At 37.8% G+C, this 19673-nt stretch overlaps 1 protein-coding gene across 1 annotated transcript in view; it reads left to right on the forward strand.

The window, feature by feature from the left end:
• The first annotated feature begins 6 nt into the window (after positions 1–6).
• Positions 7–19673, forward strand: part of PARP8 (poly(ADP-ribose) polymerase family member 8) — a 146450-nt gene continuing 126783 nt past the window's right edge. The window contains exons 1-3 of the mRNA XM_025047219.1: positions 7–247; positions 335–436; positions 1362–1416. Coding sequence (XP_024902987.1) covers positions 145–247; positions 335–436; positions 1362–1416 — 260 coding nt within the window. The 5' untranslated portion in view covers positions 7–144. The remainder of the gene's footprint in view (positions 248–334; positions 437–1361; positions 1417–19673) is intronic.

Below are 19673 nucleotides of genomic sequence, written 5' to 3' on the forward strand. Positions count from 1 at the left end.
CTCCAGCACCCCGGGCCCCCACGGCCGTTGGTCCGGGCGGGGGAGGGAGAAAGTGAGACTCAGTGTCATCACCATCCATTGTCAGGAGGGGAGGAAATTGGAATCCAGCAGCGGCGAGCAGCAGCTGGGCGGTCACATCTGGGAATGCAAAGCCGACCTCCCCCTCCTCCTCCTCCTCCACCACCTCCTCTCTCACCCAGGATCACTTCCGAAACCACTTCGCCTTCAGCCCCTGCCTCGGCCAGAGGTTTCATTTTTAACTGAATATTTACGAAAGCTGGAAGCGTGCGAGGGGGGTGGGGTGGAGTGGAAATAGCGGCTGCTTCTTTTCCAGGGATTGATTTAATGGGGATGTGTTCAAGGCAAGAGCGAATTCAGAAGGATATCGACGTCGTGATCCAGAAGTCCAGAGCCGAGAAGGACTGCTCGTTTGCAGGTGAGTTCTCGTTCCCGAGCCTCCGACCCAGCGCCAGCTTCCCCTGCCCGCCCGCCGCCCCCCTTCCCAGTTTTCAGACCGCGACGTGTGTAGCTGGGGGTGGGAGGTGGGTTGCACGTCCCCATGCCGGGGTTCATTTGGCAACAGCTGCTGCAGCGAGAGCGGGAACCAAAAGGGGGAGGGGGCGCCAGCCTCTCCCCTTCTCCCCTCCCCCCTAGTCTGGGGCAGGCACCAGCTTGGGGGGCAGAACCCAGGTGGCCGGAGCGGGGCTCTAGGCAAAGGGGCCTTGCGTTGTATTTTTAGCTCCCCACAGATGCCCCGAGGGTCCAAGCCCGCCTCCGGGGTTTCAGCCGCGGCGCCCGGGGGCGCGGTAGGACCCGCCGGGTTTGCGCAATGGTCTGAGCGGCGGCTGGGAATGGAGCCCGCTGCGCCGCGCTCGCCGGCTGCGCCGGGCGCTAAGGCCCCCCCGGGGCCAGCGCTAGGCGGACCTCCGGCTCCCGCTCCGTCTACTTCCCTCGGACTGACAATGCGGTGCCCTGGAAAGAAGGGACTCCTTGCGTTCCCGAGGCGCCCAACGCCCCTGCCTGGGGTCGTCTTTCGTCCATTTTGCTCCCCCAGGAGAGGGATCGGATTTTGCTTTCGCAGTCTGGAGCTTGGCGGGGGCCGCTTCCGGTCGCCGGGACCGGGACGTTCCCACCGTTACCATGGCAGCCGGCACTTGTTGCGGGGGGCGGCCTCCCGCCGCTCCCGCGGGGGGTGCGCAGCATGCCCTCCGGGGCGCCGTGGAGAGGGGTCCTAGCGGCTCTAGCCCTCGCCTCCCGCCCCGCCAGGCCTTTTCTTGGCTCCGCTAAACAGGGTGCCCCAGTCTTGACCAGGGTTAACAATCCACTCAAGGGGTAGCTTTTAACCGGACTTTCTGTTTCAGATTTCAGATATTCAGACTCCACCTTTACTTTCACCTACGTTGGCGGCCCCAAAAGGTATTTATGTGTATAGAGTTGCTTCATTTCCTGTTCACACGCTTGTGTTTCCTTTGTTCTTAGTGTGTTCCGTGTTTGGATTTTTTTTTTTTTTTCATTCTCGTTGCATCCCAAGTGTGAGGTCCCTCGGTTTTGAACAGCAGAGGGAAAATAAATGTTTGATTTAAGCGTTTCTAAGATCACGCCACTGAGCTGAAAGAACTCTTGCATTCTTCATGTTAAAGCTGTTCTACAGTAGTAGTTTGCTCTTTAGGCGTTTGGGGGTTGATATTATCAAGAGGATGCAAAACGGAGTACTGGGTATGAAGTGAAATGCATAAAAGACATAAGATGTCTCACAATGGTTTGGTTACAAGTAATGATTTTCCTGGTGAATTGGCACTGCATGTTTCCATGTTTTCTGAAGGTTGACATAAACATGCAGTCTGCCAATTTTCCATACTTGTTTTTTTTTTAAGGACTGATGTTTTGATTTTTACATTTAGTTGTAGGAAAACATTTGGAAGTTATATGTAGCTGAAGCTTGTAACTTCTTTCTTGAGGGGGAAGAATGGCAGATGCATGCGTTAATACTAAATTGTTAACAGTGGTAAAAGAAGTCTAAATCTAATTTTGTATTTAGGAGGTAGAGTTAAAATGAAAGGTAGCTATTAAAATATGCTTTGCTGTCCTCACTTGTTAAGTTAGGATTTTCTCTCTGTTAGCCCTTTGGTGACACAGTGGCTTAAAAGAGCAGTGGCCGCATATGAGAATTATGAGATTTAGCCTTGTTGTCAGGACTTGACATTCAATATCATTGATCACATTCCAAAATATCTCTTAACTAATGGAAACATTTATGAACATATAAATTACAAAAGGAACTTTCTTCCTTAAATACATTTTAAAAAACTTGGAATTAATGTGAATCTTTAAAATGCTTAAGATCTGTGCTTCAACCTACATCTTAAGAAAGCTTTCATTAAAACTTATCAGGTTTTCCATATGTTCAGTTTATCTGAGCCCCAAGATTGGTATATTGATTTGATTTACTAGTTGAAAATATAACATATATAATATGTACTTATTAGGAGAGAATAAAATTACAGTATTTTTTAATTTACTGTAGTACCATCATCTTTGTAATTATGAATAAAAAGAATTAATTAAATTAGAGGAGATTCAACTAAATTAATGCTTCTCCTACACTTAATATCCAGAGGATCTTTGTATATGACTAATATCCTTTTGGATTATATTACAGTTAAAATACAGGCATACCTTGGAGATTTTGTGGTTTTTGGTTCCAGATCACCACAATAAAGCCAATATGGCAATCAAGCGAGTTACATGAATATTTTGGTTTCTTAGTGCATATACAAATGATATTTATACTATATTGTAGTGTGTTAAGTGTGCAGTAGCATTATGTCTAAAAAATGTACCTAATGTCAATGAAAAAATACTTTATTGTCAAAATATGTTAAGCATCATCTGTGCCTTCAGTGAGTCCTATTCCTTTTTCTGGTAGAGGGTCTTACCTTCCATTTGTTAAAAAATGCAGCATCTATTGAAGCATAGTAAAGGGAAGCACAATGAAAGAGGAATGCCTGTGTGCCTTGTATTGAAAACATTCCCCATGCAGTCAGGTAGATAACTGCTTGAACTATCTCACAATTGTTCATCTAGTGAGAGGTGTAGACTAGGAAAACACTGGGTAAGCTTTTCAACTAACTAGCTTTATTATTTTCAATAAGATACTGAGTTCTTTTCTCCTCATTTTGCTTATCCATACAATGAGAGGGTGAACCATGCACTTAATATCTTTAAGATCTGTTGGTAGATGCTGCTTTCAGATTCTTTATCAGCAAATTATTGAACTAGTGTTAACTTAGCAAGTGCCTCCAAGAGCAAGGCCAGGGGTTGGGATGAATAATTAACTCATCGAGATAACATCAGTTTTCACTGTGGTAAGAAGTACCATGGTTGCTCTTAGAGTAAGAGATGTTTACTTTTCTGTGTAATCCTGTTAAGGGACAGCATTTACTTTTGTCCCTGATTTAAATACCCTGGCTTGTGCTTCTAAGATGTTAACAGCCTGTTAAAGAAAAAAAAATAACTGGTACAACTGTTGACCTGATGGCTTTTGTCTTCTCATAGCTTATTCTACAAAATAATGTATAAAAGGCTGTTTTAGTACAGTAATAATAATCCCTTTAACGATAATCTCTTTATGAATTTGTAGCTAATATTAGAGAAGACTTTTTTTTCCGAAAATAAAAATGTACTGTTTTCATTAATTACATTAGATTCCGATATGTATTTCTCATTGTGACATGCCAATCAGGCATTTAAAATTAAAATAATCCCACTCTCTTGATTTACTGTGCTTATCAACTTAAAATATTCAATAGTGCCATTTCAGGTAAACTCGACTTACTTAACCTTAAAAGAAACTTATGGAGAAATAGTATATGATTATCTTGAATTATGTTTAACTATCATTTCATTTAAACCATTGAGAACATATTTCAAGAGTAATTTTCAATCCAAGTTGTAGATAAAACTTAATATACCGTTTCCTTTCTGAAACTCTCCAAGAATGAGTTACACTTTGTTCTAAAGACAGAGGTAATATTGAGAATTTTTTTTTTTGCATGTACTGTTTTTTGTGTTTCTGTGGATAAGAGGAAATGCCGGGAGATAGCTTTGTCAGGGCTAGCTGGTGGCCTAGTAAATTGGCCTTTCATTTGGAGGTCATCAGAGGGACAAAGTAAGTGCCTGTTAACATTTGCTATTCTGACTTTAGGTGGGGAATGAAGTAGAGCAGACTGTCAGCTGGAAGACTGAGTTCATTGAGTTTTCCCTAATAGGAAGGTCCTTGGAGTTGTTATTCTCACTTCGGGATGTGCAAACTGAGGCTCAGATTTACTCAGCTAAATAATAAAGCTGCCATGTAAACCCTGCTCTGTCACATGCCTGAAACCTGTGCTCAGTCCTCTACAAGAGTGTTCCCAGCCTCTGTGAGCATGGAGACACTTTAACATCAAAAAAATTATGCAGACGCTTACTCGAGAGTGGTTGTTTTAGTGTCTTATGATTGAGAAATAATAAGAAAGAGAAGGTTAAATGTTATCATTTGATTATTAATATCTTCTACATATGCTTGAAAATTTGTAGTATATGTGCAGCGAGATTAGTTCATTTTAGTAATGGTCATTATAGGACCACTGATCCTTGGAATAACTCTACAGCTAGTAGTGGTCCAGAGTCTGCCATAGGCTCCTACTGAGTGCTGCCTCCCAATTTCAGGGATGTGCCAAGAACTATAAACCAGGGGTCTTAACTGTACACAGTTTGTAAATTTATATGAAAGTTATTCCTTCACTGTACTTAGTCATGCTTGTGATCTCCTGTCTCGTTCTTGCTCTCTTACTAATTGGCACTAAACTCCTTAAGACCACAAAGGTTGGGGGTTCTGGGTCCTTCATCTCACTTCCAGTCAGACATGCAGTTAATGGCAGAAGAAATAGAAGGAATAAAGTGGGTGGTGACAGCTATTGAGGGGATGGGAAAACAGATTGAGTCCGTGGGGCAGTAGTTACCAAAGGCAAGGAGAGAGCACAGGGGTGAGAGGTGCCTGACAGACACCCCCGTGGGATCTCCTAATGTGAGCTTCCAGCAAGGAAAGTATTGTGAAGATACAACTGAGGTTTTAAAATCACACAAATGGTAATTGTTTATTGTAGAAATTAGAAAAAGAAATTAAAAAAAAAGCCCACATAATTTCTCCATCTTCTATTATATTAGAATTCTTTCAAAATTTTTGTCTGTTATGCACATAAAATGTGTCCAAAGATTATATTTTATTCTTTTGAGACCTCACTGTTTTTCACCTAAGAATATAACGATGTTTTTCTTTTAGACAGGATAGAGAATAAATGTTTATTAAATTGGGAGTTTTCCAGTCAAGGGGTGTGACTCTGCATAAGATACCTAATATTTGTATTAGAAACTATTAATACATTAGAAATTTAATAATTTGACAGAGTGTTTAGAGTTGCCCACATATGTGCACCTTTATTGTATGAAGACACCCTTTAATGTGGTCATGGGTAAAATGGCATCTTTTGAAGGATACCCTTTGTTTTAGGCGTTTCCGTCCACATAAATGTTTTGGGGCATAGTGTGTGACCCTGATAGTACCACACTGTACAATCCCTCAAATTTTGGACGTGCAAATGAGATTCGCTCCCTCCTTTCTCCTGGGCCTTTGCGTGTGCTTCCTGGAACACCCATCTACATCATCCTGTTCTCCCACCTTTCTCCTGTAAGATCTGCTAGGTGTTTCTAAAACTATGTTGTCACAGTGTATTGTTTGTACTTGTTCACTTGATCATCTTATCTGAAGGTGAGCCTCGGAGATAGGATCTGTCCTATTCATTGTTTTTCCGGCCCCTAGCTCACTGTCTAGAAAACTTTATTTTCTCAATAAACAGATGTTGCATGAATACTAAGTGAATGCTGAAAGGTCTTTTGGTAAGTGAGAAGCAATTTCGTAACCAAAATGACCAGGTATGGAGATACTTAAATACTTCAAAAAGCCTCTAATCTGGTGATGTCACTTGTAATGGAATTTTTTATGAACCTAGAGTGACAGAGGTCCCCTAGCCAAGTTATAAGCTCTGTTCTCTGGGGCACATGCTCCGATGATTTCTGGGGACACACAAATAATGCAATTGTTTAGGATAATAGGGAGTTATAGGGACTGTGGCACACTGGAGAGTTTGGACTCTGAAAGTCCAAATTTAATTCAGTTAATAAAACCAACAGCACTCTGGTGATCAAGCAGACCTGAGAAACAATCAACTTGATTGCTAAAGTGCATGTGTTTTCTTTTTCTTAGAAAGGAGAAGTGTTCGTGTATGTAGGAGTAGGGGAGTTGGAGAATAGTGAAGTAGTCCCATCATCTCAAAAAGAGCCATCAATTTTCATTATAAAAGAAGTACATACTCATTCTAAAAATCTTGAAATATGCAATTATTTTGAAACCATCAAGTGCTCCTTAAGATTTCAGAATGAAAAGAATGATCTTTTTTTTTTTTAAATTAAAAATTAGCTTGTTCCTCTTGGCAATGGGGACTTGCTCATCATTGTTAGATCGATTATTATCCAAAATAATGACTTTAAAAAAAGCATGTTCCTTGGAGCCTTGGGAACCTACCTCACAAGCTGCAGTGACTGGTGGAAAGGAAAGCTGAATGAGTGAGAGCTGGACTTTCATACTCCTTTCTAAATTACAGCTGCTCTGGCTCTTTTCTGTTATGTATAAAATTTTCTTTGAAAAAGTTTTCATTGTTAAATGAGTTTAAAACCACTGACCTAAAATAGCCACCTATTTAACACAAAAGTAACTTTATGGAAGCTTCTATATTAAAAAAAATAAATTTAAATTCCACTTATTTCATGGATTAAGAAAATGCTACCAATCATGTTTATTGGGCATACTCTCTGCTGTACTTTTTACCAATTTTACGTCTTGTGTTTGCAACAAAGATGAGTAGATATATTGTCAGCTATTTTATATTTTATAGCTGAAGAAACTGAGGCTTGTGTAATTTAAATAACTCAGTGAGAAACAGAAGGGATATACTGCAGTGTTTATGTGGGGTTTAAGAGGCATTGGTTGAACTAGCATGAGTAGAATAGTTGGGCATGTTTGGGGTTGGGGAGGGTTTGCTAGTGGGATGTCTGCCAGGGGCAGTACTGAAAACCTGCTGATTGGCAAGCGAGGTGCCTGAGCCCAGTGCTAAGCATTAATAGTCAGAAAATTATGTACATTGGCTGTGGAATCCTTATGCAAATATTGGGCCGATCCATTTAAATTCCCCATTGTTTCTCTCTGTGGCATTTAAAAAAAACATAGTGAAGTTTCATCAGTCCTAAACACATTTTGTAATTCGCTGCACAGATTTGCTTTTGGGTAGACAGTGATGTAGTAGATAAATCTTATTTTAAGGGAGCTGCCACTGACTTAGTATGTAATTTTAGTCATTATTGACATCGGATCTTTCTTTCGTTCTCTAAATCCTATCTTCCATGTATCTCAAGAAAGACTGATAAGAAATATGTTTTTATTAATTAATAAGGCTTGTCATTCCTATTGTATTGTGACATAATTTAGGTTTTCTGTTCAGTCATCTCACTTAAATGCCAGACACTTCAACACATCAAAACAACTTATCATTTTTTCTTTAATAGAAGCTTCTCTTCCTAGCCTTTCCCTGGTCAGTATCATATCATTCGAGCCAGGTATGGGGACCACAGTCTCAGGTTTCATATATGTCCTACCTTCTTTTTCACCTCTTTTAGAGCTCTACTGACTCTTGTTGAAATCGTTGTTGACATCTGCAGCACTTGATTTAGGTCAATTGCTTTAACCCAGTGTCTTAAAATTCTTGATTCAACAGCTTGTCGCCCATCCGGTTCATTTATACCTGAACTCTTTAAGCATCAATTTAATCATAGCATTTACCTGCTCAGAAGGCATCAAATGTGACCGTCGTTTTCTCTATATCAAATTTAAACTCGTATTCTTGTCTTTCAAGAACCACCTTTCCCACCCTTTTATTTATATTTCTCAGGCTTCCAAATACCGACTTGCTACTGTTTGTTTATTGACCTCCTCTCTCCACCCAACAAGTTTGTATTAATTTAGTGCATTAAGTATATACAGCTGTTCAAGGTTTATTGACTGATAACATCAGTGTCGCATAATACATACACTTGGTTTTGCATATCAGGATCATGGTTTTTATTATCACAAAGACCAGTTTGTTTAACCTTTTCTTTGACCACAAGTGGCATCTCTGTGAAAATATATGATGTATTTATGTTCAAGAAGAGGATAGAGTGAGACCAATAGTACAACAAAGTGAGAATGAGAAGAGAAAATGAAATCTAAGGAGGATAGGATGAGAATATAAATAGATTATACTCGATCCATTACAAAATAACAGCAACAATAAATCTCGAGTGTAGTTTATTTGCATATCAGTGACATCCTAGTTTGTGGCTGATACCTTCTCGGTATTAAATAGAGGATGCCAAATCATTCAGTGTTAAATTTAAAAGGGAAACTTCCACTTAAACCTTTGTGCAGTCAGATCAATTTTTCCTGCACAGAAATTAATAGACAGCTAGCTGTTAACTGACTTCCCCAAGATGGTTTTTTTTCTGAACATTTTGAACTTTAACTTGCATATCCTAATGGCAGTGTTTCTAAGATTTGACAATCAACTCTGAAGTGCTTTAGTTATTTCGATTTTCACCATTATTTTGTTTAAGAAACAAATATAGATTGTTATAATCTAACAATGACTTATAGAATATTTTTGTATTTGAGGTATAGAACTGGGCTGGAGACTAATATAACTACATTTGTTAGGCTTTCACATCCGTGAGTGAAAAAGTTAAGACAAAATTGGAAAGCCACAAACAAAGATATTAAGGACAGAGATGTGTAAAAGAGATGTATAAAAGAAAATATGTCAAATACAAAGTCACAAAAAATCAATATTCTGTTTAAAGAACTCTAGTTCCTAGCAGAGTGCCTAGAATAAAGTGAATATTTCCTAGTATTTCTTACATGACAGTAATATTTTTCCTGCATTATGCGATAGCATTTTTCAAACTATTTAATTAGATATTGGGTATGTGGCCAGATATGTCTGGGAAATGCTTAGTTAAACAGTATTAAACAATTTTCATGGTTGGCTTTTAGATCCTTTTATATATTAGTACACATTATGCATATCCAAGAGATGAATGAAGTAGTCAGGGTTTTTCAGACTTATTTGATTACAGATCTGGAACATCTTGAGTGAATTGTTTTGTGGAAAACACTTTGGCAAACTCGGAGCCTTATTCATCAAAAATCGTTTCTGAGTAAACAGTGTATTGTAATAGAAATGGAAACTGCCCATTCACACTGAGCCCCGAAGAATTTATTTTCAGTAATTTTTCTAGAACTTGCTTTATGGCAGAAAAGCTTCAGTTAAAAGCATTTTGCATTTTATGCCACTAACTTTTCTGCATGAGGGTTTATGTCTCTGGGTCTTTCACTCTGTCCTCTGTTGAGTGGAATCCTTTTCTGGTAAGGGCTCTCGACCATGCTTATTCATCAAAGCCCCAAAGTTAGCAGGGCCCTCTTTGGTACATGATTAGAAATCAACCTCATAAGGAAATGTTAGAGATAGATAATGATTCTGTGTAGCAGAAGTACTCATTATGTCCTCAAATTCTGTTACTTTGACTGCTGGAGAGCTTCTTGGAGAGCAGTCTTTGATGGAGTATACTTTTAGAGAAGTTCTGGCGAGAGAAACCTGGACTTTATCTAAATGTTTCATTTCTTTGATAAATTACATTTTAAAAAATCGATGAGGGTATCCATTTTGTAAAATGATTTTTCTCCCTGTGACCAAATGAGAAATTTACAGAAAGAGTTTTAAAACATTTCTCAGAAATTCTTTCACCATTAATCTGGAAGCACACCTCCCCCTTTCTTTTAGGCAAGGTCAGTCTTTAAACTTTAGGAAGACACGCGTTACTTTTGGTGACACGGATAGAGAATGAGACCTGCTTTAAAGTATGCTCCTGTGGACACAGGGCCAGGAAGGTACATATTTAAAATGATTCATGTTAACAGTAGACATATTCCTATACAAATGCTCCGTAGCTTTTGTGATTCAGGGAAACCAGTGGAACCTCAGATGTGCTGAGAATCTAGTAAATTTTAGGTTTCTCATTTCAAAGTTAATGTGCAAAATCTTAGCGAATTTACGACTGTAATAATATATTTGTCAATCTGTGTGTATCCATGTTATAGATCTCTTAAGAACAAAGTCTTAGATAATGGCATGTGGGAGACCTAAACAGAGTGCTAAAATCTGCTTCATGGATGAAAGCTGATGCAGTCATCATTTTTCATTAAAATGCACCACAGCTGGCTATGCAGCAGCAGCAACAACAACAAACAAACAAACAAACAAAAAAACAAAACAAAACCAAAAACAAAGCAAACAAAAAAATAAGTTAGGTCCTCCAGCTGAAAAGCAGTCACTACTTTATTGTTACTACAGAGTTTGATATGATTTCTTAGTGAATGTTCAGATTCATTTTTAGTTAAGAAAGAAGTTTGACAAGAAAATAATAATATAACTATTTCTAACATACACAGATCTACATGGTTCTCAAAGATGGAAAGCATTGAGAACTGAATTACTCTGGAATTTTTTTTAAGGTCAGGAGGAGTAGGTAGGCAAAGGACAATGCACAATTTTAAGAACTTGTACCACATTACTGCTTTTAGAACCACCACTGACATACATGAAATTCTTAATACAAAGAAGTTAGACAGTATTTACAGATTAATTGTAGTTTAAACATTTTCAGGGTTTATAAAATTGCATTTTATACTTTTCAAAGGACATATTGCAAATGTTGGCTAAGTTATAAGATTATTTGAAAAATTTTTTATAATTTATAACATTATTGCGTGGTATAGCAGATAGACATATTGATATGGATTTCTTTTAACGACCAGTCGAATGACTTAACCTCCCTGAGTCTTGATTTTATCATCTTGATAATATGCTTAGAAGGGAATCCTGAACACTACTCTTAGGCTCTTTGGTTCACTAGGAGTCGAAAGACTCAGAAAGCTGTTATCTTCATTGTTATATTTTGTTACAACAAAAGAATACAGATTAAAATCAGCAATGGCATAGGCTCATTGGGCAAACTCCAGGAGAAACCAGATATAAGTCTCCAAGTCAGTAGAATCACATGGATGCACTTAATTTCCCAGCAGTGATGTGTGAGAACACATGCGAAGTGTTGCCAACCAGGGAAGCTCACATGAGCCTTGGTGTCCAGGGTTTTTAGTAGGGAACAATCACATACATATACATGCTGTACCTTTGTGACTGAACTCAGCTACTCAGGTTCCAGCCTCCCAGAGTAAAGACGGATACTCACTATAAATCTCAGTTTGTTAGTATAAACTTTCTGAGTAAACTGGTGTTGTGGGCCCAAGACCTTAGGCATACAAAATCACTCTATCAGGCAGAATATTTCAAGAGTTCAGAGTTCATTTCCTAGGAACTGGCCACGGGCCAGTCTTGAAGACAGACCTTTTTGGGAATATGCAGGGTTCTGAGTAACCACGGCCTGAGTTAACCCATTCCTGCATATATGATGACAGTGTCCTTCACAAGCTGACAGAGAAGGTGGTGCTTGCTATCATGATTCACAGGACTAGCCTGATTCTAATACCTGGATTATTAATTAATTATTTTAAAAGGTATTAATTTATAAGATGCACTATCATTGAATAACAGCTTCTAATAAAAACTATATTAAATGTACACAAAAGTAAAAAAAGCAATAACATGCATTCATTCATATAAATTGCATGCCATTCTTTTTTTTTTTCAGTCACAAAGTTAACAGTGTTGCAATACACCTTTCTTATTTTTAGTCTAAAGATTCTCCAGATTCACTTTTGGCCATTATCAGGTCACCACAGCATTCCAGTGGTATTGAATTTCCTTCCCCATGTTTTGGGCACCTGATATTCACCTATGACTTTAGAATAGTTAGGATTTATTTTTTTAATCTGAGAAATTATAGGTTTTCTGTTTATTTCTTATTTGTTTAACCTCCCCCCCGCCTCCGCCAACCCCCCCAAATTGAATTGTGCAATAGTGAAAGTAAGCAGTGTCTCTGGAAAGTCTGCTAAAACGTGTTTCAGGGCCACTGCGAGAGCCCTTCTCTTGACGGGTCCCTCACATTGTATCAGCCTTCCCCATCCTTAGAAAATTTTGTATATTCTGATACATTTGGCAGTTTCTGCTGACTTTTCTTGCATTGTCTGACATGTAACAGCCCTCTCTATTGGGAAAAATAATCTTTTTATTTCAGGGCTACTTCATAGCTTTACCCAATAGGGTAACCACAACACAAGTGGCACAAGGGTGACAACACTCCAAGTGAAATATTCTTTGGAGGGCTAAATTCTCACTTTTGTTGATACTGGCAGATAATTGTCACAATTTCCTCCTGGATAGTGGTTAGGAAGTTTATTTTGATACAATAGTCCCTCACCTGCAGAGGATACGTTCCAAGACCTCCAGTGGATGTCCGAAACTGGATAGTGCCAAACCCTATATATACTATATATTTTTCGTATACATATTTGAGGTGCAACACCAAAACCAATTTCTTTTTCCTTCACGATTTCACAGATAAAAGATTGGTTCTTACTGTAGATCTTAGCAATCCTGGTACGATTTTCTTTTTTCTTTCTTTCTTTACTAAGTGGAGAACTTTAACCTTTTCACTTATAAGAAATATTTATAGCTTCTCTTTGGCATGGCTGAATTGCCAGTATCACTACTGTTGAGCTTTGTGGCCATTATTAAGTAAAATAAGAGTTTCTTGCACACAAGCACTGTGATTCCTCAACAGTCAACCTGATAACTGAGGTTACTAAGTGACTAACAGTGGGGGAGCGTCTACAGCGTGGAGATGCCCGACAAAGGGCTGATTCACATCCCAAGCTTGATGGAAAGGGATGGCACGAGATGCATCAAACTACTCAAAATTGTTTTTTTCTGGAATTTTCCATTTAATATTTTTGGACCGCATTGACCGCTAGTAACTGAAACCACGGGTAAGAGGGGGGACTACTGTATATCTTAGAGACATAAGTAAAAAAAACAAGAGTTTTATAAGTAAGAAAATTTAATAACTGATCCAAGGCTTACTGAACAACTAACATGGGATGTTAGTTGAAGGGAGCAACTAATATGGGCTAGACAAATAATTGTTAATTCCTGCTTCTGAAATACCCTCACATTTTTGTGCCAAGCCAGTTTCTCATTTACTCCGTGTCGAGGCTAGCTAGAGAAGCTGTTGGAAAGAAAAGGTGGCTGGAACCACTTTACACATACTGATAGCCTGGATTGCCTCAACATTTACATTTTTAATTAAAGTGTCAGTTTGATCATTTAAATTAATTTTAAGCAATGTAATAAAGGAGAAGCTTTACAGAGTCTGTGGGAGAGGGTATTTGGGGACTGGATGGTCATCATCAGGCATGCCACTGCTGCCACCTTCGTTACCCTGGATCAGCACCCTCTTATTATTTTTCACAGCTTCCTCCCTTCTACTTCTCAGACCCTACACATTCTCTATAAGCATCTGATGTTTTTTTCTTTTTCCACAATGATTCTCATGGCTGTTGGAATTGCTACAACAAGCAAGGTGGGAAATGGAGAGTGAATGAGCATAGAGGTCATTTGTAAGCCATCTGTGTTCTAATGCCCCTCCATTCACTCTGTCTGTCTGTCTCTGTGTGCGTGTCTATTCACAATGCCTATATGCACACATCTACAATTTTTATAGAGCAATTGTTATCACAGTTAACTTGGGGGAAATGGATTATTTTTAAGGAAATACCAATTGACAAATAAATCAGCTGATTTTCCCCCCTAAAAATTAAGTGTATCGATTCCATAAACTCAGTAAAGAAAAAGTCACTTTTTATAAAGTATGTAAACTCAGTAAAGAAAAAGTCACTTTTTATAAAGTATGTTTAACTTTTATATGCCTTTCATATGCTAGTAACTCAGGCTTCCCCTTTTTAAGGGTTAGTCTTGAAGCGATGTTGGAAGCCCTGTGGTCAGAGGACAGAATTACAAAATCAGATTTTAATAAAAAAGTAAAATCTTGATAGGTTTGCCAGAGATCCATTAGCCCTGTATACTTTGTCAGGACCTGAGGGCATGCCTGATTTTTGTAAAGCTATGCATTGCCATGCAAATAAACAAGTAAAAGTTATTTTTGGTATCCTACTTGAAAAAGCACATGAATACCCTAAGTAAATTAGAAATTTTTGCACATGGTTGAAATTTTCTAAAATGCTGAGTTTTTCTTCTTTCATGAATTCAAAAGATAAACCTTAGTTTTTAAAAAGATTAATTTACATAGATAATTTCCCTAAAAATAGGACATAAGTGTGTGTTAGTTCCAACTAAAAAGAATGTGTATTAGTTTGGCTTTGAATTCAGTTCATTCATTCTTGAAGGTCTGTTGGGTCTATGGAGTGAAAGTCATTCAATCATCCTGGATGTGGATAGTCATTTTTAAGCATCTTTTAGATCCTGTTAATGTAAAATGAGAACGATTAGCATTGGGAAACTGAAAAGCAGAGGGTAAACATTCCTCTTTGACATCTATAGCAGCTAGTTTATAGATTCTTTATTCTTACAGCCTTAATTGTCTAAGAGCTTCATGTAAATTTATTTCCAGTTTTAACTATCTGTGAAGCAGTTAATCCAAAATAAAATTAAAGTCCTTGCTTTGAGGTTGTAGAGGAGACTCAAGAATTAGAACAGAGTTTCTTTCAACCTAAAGTTCTCTAAGCGTCTGTGAGTCAAGGACTAAGTTAAAAAAGCAGCCTTTGTAGTGTGATCATTAAGGGGGAACTATTCCAGTGGTTACTGTAACCCTGAATCTCTCTCTTTCTCTCCACACCCCATTCTTCTCCAATTTGATGTCATTGGGAACTAAAGAACCAAGCTTGTTAGAATCCTGTTTAAAATGGCATAGTCTTTGTTCAGGGACCTATTAGAACGTAAGGATGTGGCCTTTTTTTGTATGTTTTGTTTTCTTCTGTGCTTAATTTTATGGTTATTATTTCATATCCTCTGATTTAGCAGTATAAATGTTGCACATGATACTCATTTGTCATATTGGCAGATGAAGTGTACATAGTTGGCTGGAATTTTGCCATTTGATTAAGGCATACATTAGAAACTTGTTTTCCCGTATATCATTTTCTACTTCTGAGTGGCAAAACCTAGATCTGAACTGAGCATAATTGAATATATATGGCATGGGAACTAGGGGGATGGGCAGGCTAACTTCCTTTGCCTGTAAATTGTTCGTTGGATTTGAATATGAATAAAAAGGTTTTCTACCAGGAATATGAAAGTAACATTTTGCTAAACTAAATTTTAATCGAAATCATTTGTGCTTATTTATAGTCACTTAACATTTTCAGTTCATGTGTTAATATTAATTCTACTTACAGGAGAGAAAGAACAGAATGGTATTCAATGTGATAACCACCTTGTTACTGCAGAGATGTAGAAGTTTGGCAGTTTAAATATCAGATGTTTTAAATTTAAAAAAAATTGCCAGTGCTCCACAGCACAGAGATAATCTATGCTTGCTGTGTCTCTTTAATCTTTCCCTTATAAAATTAAGCCTAGAGGCCTTACACTATTTTAAATTTCAAAATTAGGTCACATAAATGTTGTGTCAGACTTCCAATTCATAAATAGTATCCTCATGAATAGTGAAGTTAGCATATATTTATATGCTACTAATTGCTTAGCTGTGGATCAGCAGAGGTGAACGTGGGGTAATAATGATATTTTTAAAGGTTAGTTAACTGTTTTTCTGTGATCTCTTATATACAAGTGTGATAACTTCTTTTTCCTTCCTGAACTAACATTGGGACATATGGTCTGATAATTGTGAGTACATTTGGGAAGGCAAGATAGAAAGCTTCAAATCAGGCTGACCTGGAAAAGACTTGGTCCCGGTGTTTGTGGATTAGAACAGGAGAGACTACAAAGAAGTTTAAAAAGTAATGGGATGGTAGAGATAACAGCAAAACTCAATCCCAGGGACAGATTTTGAAGAGATTGAGGTGAGTTCCTGTGGTGAATGCAGCAGGGGCTCAAATTGAAAGCCATCTACCTACGAAATGATTTAATACGTTGGTCCTAACTGGAATGCGAATGCTTTATTTACTTGAGGAAAATGTTTCTCATAGATCCCATCAATTTCGGATGTAATGTAAATACATTTCCCCTTTGGCTATTTTACAAGGACGTTGAGGATTAATTAAATTTAAAAGAAAGTAGCACATTGAATTCTCAGGAGACAGAGGAGCTGTTTATCATTTTCTCATAATTCATTCCTTATTTATTCACCTTACAAATATTTGTTGAATACGAATTACAATGAAGACACTGTACCAGGTGTCCTAATTGGGAATACAAAGATGAATGATTAGGGTGACTTCTGCCCTCATTATGTTATATGTTCATATTTTGTTTTTTAAGTGTCCATTATAATATGAGTTAATATGCGGGGACATAATATTGCTCATCTTCGACTATCTTCACTAACATGTATTTTTACTTTGTAAAATTTTAAAAAAGAAAGTCTCCAATAGTTGTATTCTTTAATTAGAATTAAAAAAGCATACATTACTCCACAGTTTGAATTAAAATATATTAAGTACCAAAGACATAAATTTAGACATTTCTAATAAGCATTTTATAGGCTATTCTCATAGAAAAATGCACACTATTTTCCAAAGAGCCTGGTGAAGATTTCCTAGCTTAGGTGACTGTTCAGCTGGTTGGTTCTTGAAGCTCACTGAATGGGTGAACAGTTTCGACTACCAGCCTGAAAATGTTAATCTTTTATTTCAGTCTGAGGAAGTGAAAGTAGACAGATTCATAATGGATGCATGATTCTCTCTTTTGGCTTTGAAAAGAAATAAAGACTCTACTTTCTAAATTAATATAGAAAGGAGAATTTCTCTCCTTGGTTATTTCTTATTTTGGATTTGTGTTTTTGGAAAAAGAAAATAACAGTGCTGGAATCAGTAGCCTTTGTCACTGCCAAATAATAACACAGATATGTCGATGTCTTGGGCTGGTTGTATAAACCAGTAGTTAGGCATGTAGTCTGTTAAAAATCTGTAAAGATGTAAGAATGCTTAACTAACATGGAAATTATGTGCTGAAAAAATGCTAGATTGAGGATAACGATAAGTGACAACTAAAGTTTTATATATATTTATATATTCTAGTTCTCTTCAACTTACGTAATGTCATAAAAATGATAAAATGCCTAAATGTAGTCTTGAGAGAGCACCAGCATCCAACTTTTGCTTAAATCACATGAGCCTATGAGAAAACTTATGGCAGTATTTTAGGCCTAACCTAATATTATTTGAACCAGTGTCAGGAGTGATTTTCAGGACTCACTTGACTTCCATATTTATAGCATAGACTTTAAAAAATGCTTTTATCAGTATGGTTACTTTGAAAACCAGGAGCTTAGTAAATGTCACAAATGGCATACATATATTTCTATTCCTGCCTCCTGGTCCTTTCCCAGAAGCCAGGTTGGGATGAGGCCTCCTAGTAGGTGGTGTGCTCAAGAGCAGTCATGGGACCAACTTGTGTTTCTTCTGCAAATCCGTCCAGAGAAGATCAAATCATTTAATATCTCTGTTGCTTCAGCTGTCCCGCTTGTAACAATTGCTCTAGACGAGTTATCTGTTGTAAGTTACTTTTTCAGAAATGCAGATTTTATGATATTCCTGATCATTCTTCCATTTAGTTTAAAAAATGTTATCTGTAGTTGACTAGAGAAAGGGAATAAGCGAGCCAAGATTTCTAGAATGTTCACATCTTTCTCCCTCTGCATGGAGAACCACACAAGAGCTGTGTCTTGACATTTGTATGTTAGGATGCTTTCATTCGCTAGTGACCAAGTACCCACTCAGATTGGCTTAAATAAAAGAGGATTTTCTAGTTTATCTAACTCTAGATTCAGTGGTAAATTGGGTTTTCGGGTTGATTGGTTCAGGGTTTAAAAATGTCCTCAAGGACTTGGTTTCTTTCAAAAAGTCATCTTTTACCTTTCACGTTAGCTAGCATCGCTTTCTCATGGGATTACAAGACAGCTGCAGACAAATCTAGTGGTTTCTCCTTTTCCATACCCAGGCAGAGGAGATGACTTTCAGAGACTGATTATTTTAGGCCTAAATTCCATGTCCGGTTGCTAGAGTCAGGGGTAAAATTAGCCATCCCCAAATTAGCTGCATGAGGAAGATATGATATAGTAATGACTATTTCTAAGAAAAAGGGAACACATGTTGATGTGGCAACCACAAAGTCCACCAGAGAGAGAGAGAGAGTTTTTCATTTACATTGCATAGTTTACTTTTCTCTTTGGCCTTAGAAAATTTAGGGAACAGCTGGACTCAAGCAAACATATACTGTGCTTCGTGAGGCTTGTTCACTCGGACACACAGCATCATTAACACAAACAAAACATAATCCTTGATTTGAGTATGCCGGGCAGACTTCTGTAACCACTGTCAGTGATTTTTCCATGAACTGCAAAAGTCCCCGGTGAGCAGGCATTGCATAAGAAGAGTTCTAGTTCCACTTACTGGGAACTGGATCAGAATGTCATAATGAAGCACCCGTTTCAGTACATATGTCCTTCTTTTGGACAATATGCTACCATTCATTTGAACTTATTAATGTGGGCTTCATCCCACATGTGACATAAAGTACATATTAACACTTTAAACCAGTAAAAATCAGATAATTCTCATGTCTTTATAAAATCTAATTGTGAAAGTTAAATGCCTAGAAATTAATTCTAGTTTGACTCATCAGGTATTCTTTAAGTAGCATTTAAATTGTTCACTGAAAAATATATGATGAATGGTTACATATATTTTATTCCTTTTATTATATAGTCTTGTTAGTTAAGAAAATTAAGACCATCTTAATATATTATTGGTTGAGCTATAGCCCAGGACATTCAGACAAGACAGTGATTGCTTTGGTGCACTCAATCTTGGACAAATATCCTTCAGAATTGTTTCCTTGTTTTTGCCAGAGGAGTGTGGCGGGGTTTGGGAAGATGTTTAAATATGAATGATTTTTCCTGTCGAACTCTTCAGGGGATGCTACGTTGTTCCTGAGGGCTCTCATGCTGCTGTTTGACACTCTGACTTTTTGGGGAAGAGATTCTTTAGTCCGCCAGTTATCTTAAATGTGATTTTTCCAGGAGGCTGGGCAGCTTGAAACTTTAAACTGGCTATTCTGTCCTTTTTCCTGCCCCATCTATTCTTGTCAGCTATCACAGCTTTGGATTTTCTTGGCTGACGTGGAAGTTTGTTACCTTTAGTGAGTATTGTTTAGTTAATGTTGCAGTAACCGAGTAATTGAAATCTGAGCCACTTGATTCTACTCAGGTTTATTTCTCTCTGTATATATCCATCTTTGGCTTGGGGGGCTCCATATAGTCAGTTGGAGAGTCAGATTGAAGAGCATCCATCTCGTATGTGCATTATCTGGAAATACACCCTGCCTCGTCTCCCTTTC

The sequence above is a fragment of the Pteropus alecto genome, unplaced genomic scaffold (genome assembly GCF_000325575.1).
Source record: "Pteropus alecto unplaced genomic scaffold, ASM32557v1 scaffold73, whole genome shotgun sequence".
NCBI classification, from domain to species: domain Eukaryota; kingdom Metazoa; phylum Chordata; class Mammalia; order Chiroptera; family Pteropodidae; genus Pteropus; species Pteropus alecto.